The sequence below is a fragment of the Mustelus asterias genome, unplaced genomic scaffold (assembly GCF_964213995.1).
Source record: "Mustelus asterias unplaced genomic scaffold, sMusAst1.hap1.1 HAP1_SCAFFOLD_304, whole genome shotgun sequence".
Classification (NCBI taxonomy): domain Eukaryota; kingdom Metazoa; phylum Chordata; class Chondrichthyes; order Carcharhiniformes; family Triakidae; genus Mustelus; species Mustelus asterias.
The window spans coordinates 37,303-39,019 of NW_027590268.1; the positions used below are offsets into that span (position 1 = coordinate 37,303).

Below are 1,717 nucleotides of genomic sequence, written 5' to 3' on the forward strand. Positions count from 1 at the left end.
GTCACTTCCAATCTCTTCCATGGCCATGCCCTCCAGTGCACCGTTAATTTAATACAACATCACGACCATCTTTCATATTTGCAGTCTTCCAAATCTAGGCGCTGGAGAATCCTTGATTTATTGTCTGCATTCTGTGCTCCATTTGTTTAGCTGCCAAGACATCCAGATATCCAGCTGTGGATATCTATCACTAAAGATCTCACCTTGCCGTCTTGTCGGACATTGTACAAAACATCTGATTGGAGAAGAGAAACGTGGCAGCGAGTTACAGGCGTAAGTTAGATAGACGATAGAAACCGGAACGTTGAAGCATGGATTCCAGTAAAATTGAAGGAGAATTGCTGTACTGCAGAGTGTTTGAAGTTTTCAGGGTGGGGGCTATTATGAACATATAACAGTGTTAAAATAAATATTGCATTTGAGCCAATGGACATTGGCTTCACATTATTGAACTCACTCTAAGTCATGTAGCTCGTTTGTCCAACCTCTCTTAATTGTTGTTTATTGCAGCCAACTTAATCACGATGCTAACACTCCAACTCAGAAACTGCGGTCTGTGCAAGAGCACTACTATCTACCTGGTCGCCATGATCACGGCAGACGTCCTGGTCCTCTCATTTCTTGTTCTGGTAAACCATATATTGGTTCCCAATTTCCCACAGGTGCTTTACCTTAACAGCGTAGCCTATGGCCTCAACTCCATCATGAGTACCGCTGTGATTGACTGCTCAGTATGGCTAACCGTGTCCTTCACCTTTGACCGTTTCGTGGCAATCTGCTGCCAGAAGTTCAGAGGAACTTACTGTACTCCGAAATCTGCAGCTCTGGTAGTTGTGGTGATTTATCTTGCGACATATTTCAGAAGAATCCCAAATTATTTCACAAATATACATTACTATGATCATAAAAACCTGCAAAACGAACATAGAGACGGTCTCAGCATTGAATCTAAGCAGGCCTGGAGAGCATTTGACTGGATGAACATTATTTTAAATCCCTTAGTTCCTTACTTCGCTGTGGTGCTGCTCAACCTGTTGACAGTCAGGCACGTCCTGGCGGCCAGTCGTGTCCGGCGGGGCTTCCGGGGAGATGCTCACAGTTCTGGGGACCCCGAGATGCAGAATCGGAGGAAAGCCCTGGTGTTGCTCTTTGCCGCCTCGGCGAGTTTCATCTTGTTGGGGATGCCGACAATCGGCCTCTTCCTTTTCTCACGGCTCACTGAAAGCTACAGTTTCCCCGACTTCAACCACCCTGTTGCTGTGATTCATGAAAGCGCTGACATGCTCAGTACACTGAACTGTTGTACCAGCACGTGTATGTACGCTCTAACCCAATCCAAATTCAGGGCAGAGCTGAGAAGGACGCTGCGATGTGGGAAAAATCGAATTACTAAAACGACTGTTGCACGTGACTGAATATTCAGGCAATGGCGCGAATGTACGATCCCACAGACAAATTATAATTGATGCAATTAATTCACGACAATATTTGTTTCCAAACGATTTTCAATTAGAAGTTCATTTTGAAGTTGTAAACTAGTAAAATAAATCAACACAACTGGGTTAAGCAGAAATTACAATTACTTTTCCATCACAAGTGGAATTATAATTGTAATTTCACAGTGAAATAATTACAATTTATAGCGTATTGATATCGATCGAAAGTTGAAGTACATTTATGGACCTGCAATAAAATTGTGATAATTATTGGAGTCTGC

General features: G+C 43.1%; 1 protein-coding gene across 1 annotated transcript; it reads left to right on the plus strand.

Moving 5' to 3' along the window:
- Window positions 1-524: 524 nt before the first annotated feature.
- On the plus strand, window positions 525-1,415 carry LOC144486243 (putative G-protein coupled receptor 139). Its single transcript, XM_078204312.1, has one exon. The coding sequence runs from the start codon at window positions 525-527 to the stop codon at window positions 1,413-1,415; it is 891 nt and encodes a 296-aa protein (XP_078060438.1).
- Window positions 1,416-1,717: the final 302 nt, after the last annotated feature.

Coding starts and splice junctions, on each gene's coding strand:
- LOC144486243 (XM_078204312.1), top strand. CDS start 525: ATGCTAACACTCCAACTCAGAAACTGCGGTCTGTGCAAGAGCACTACT.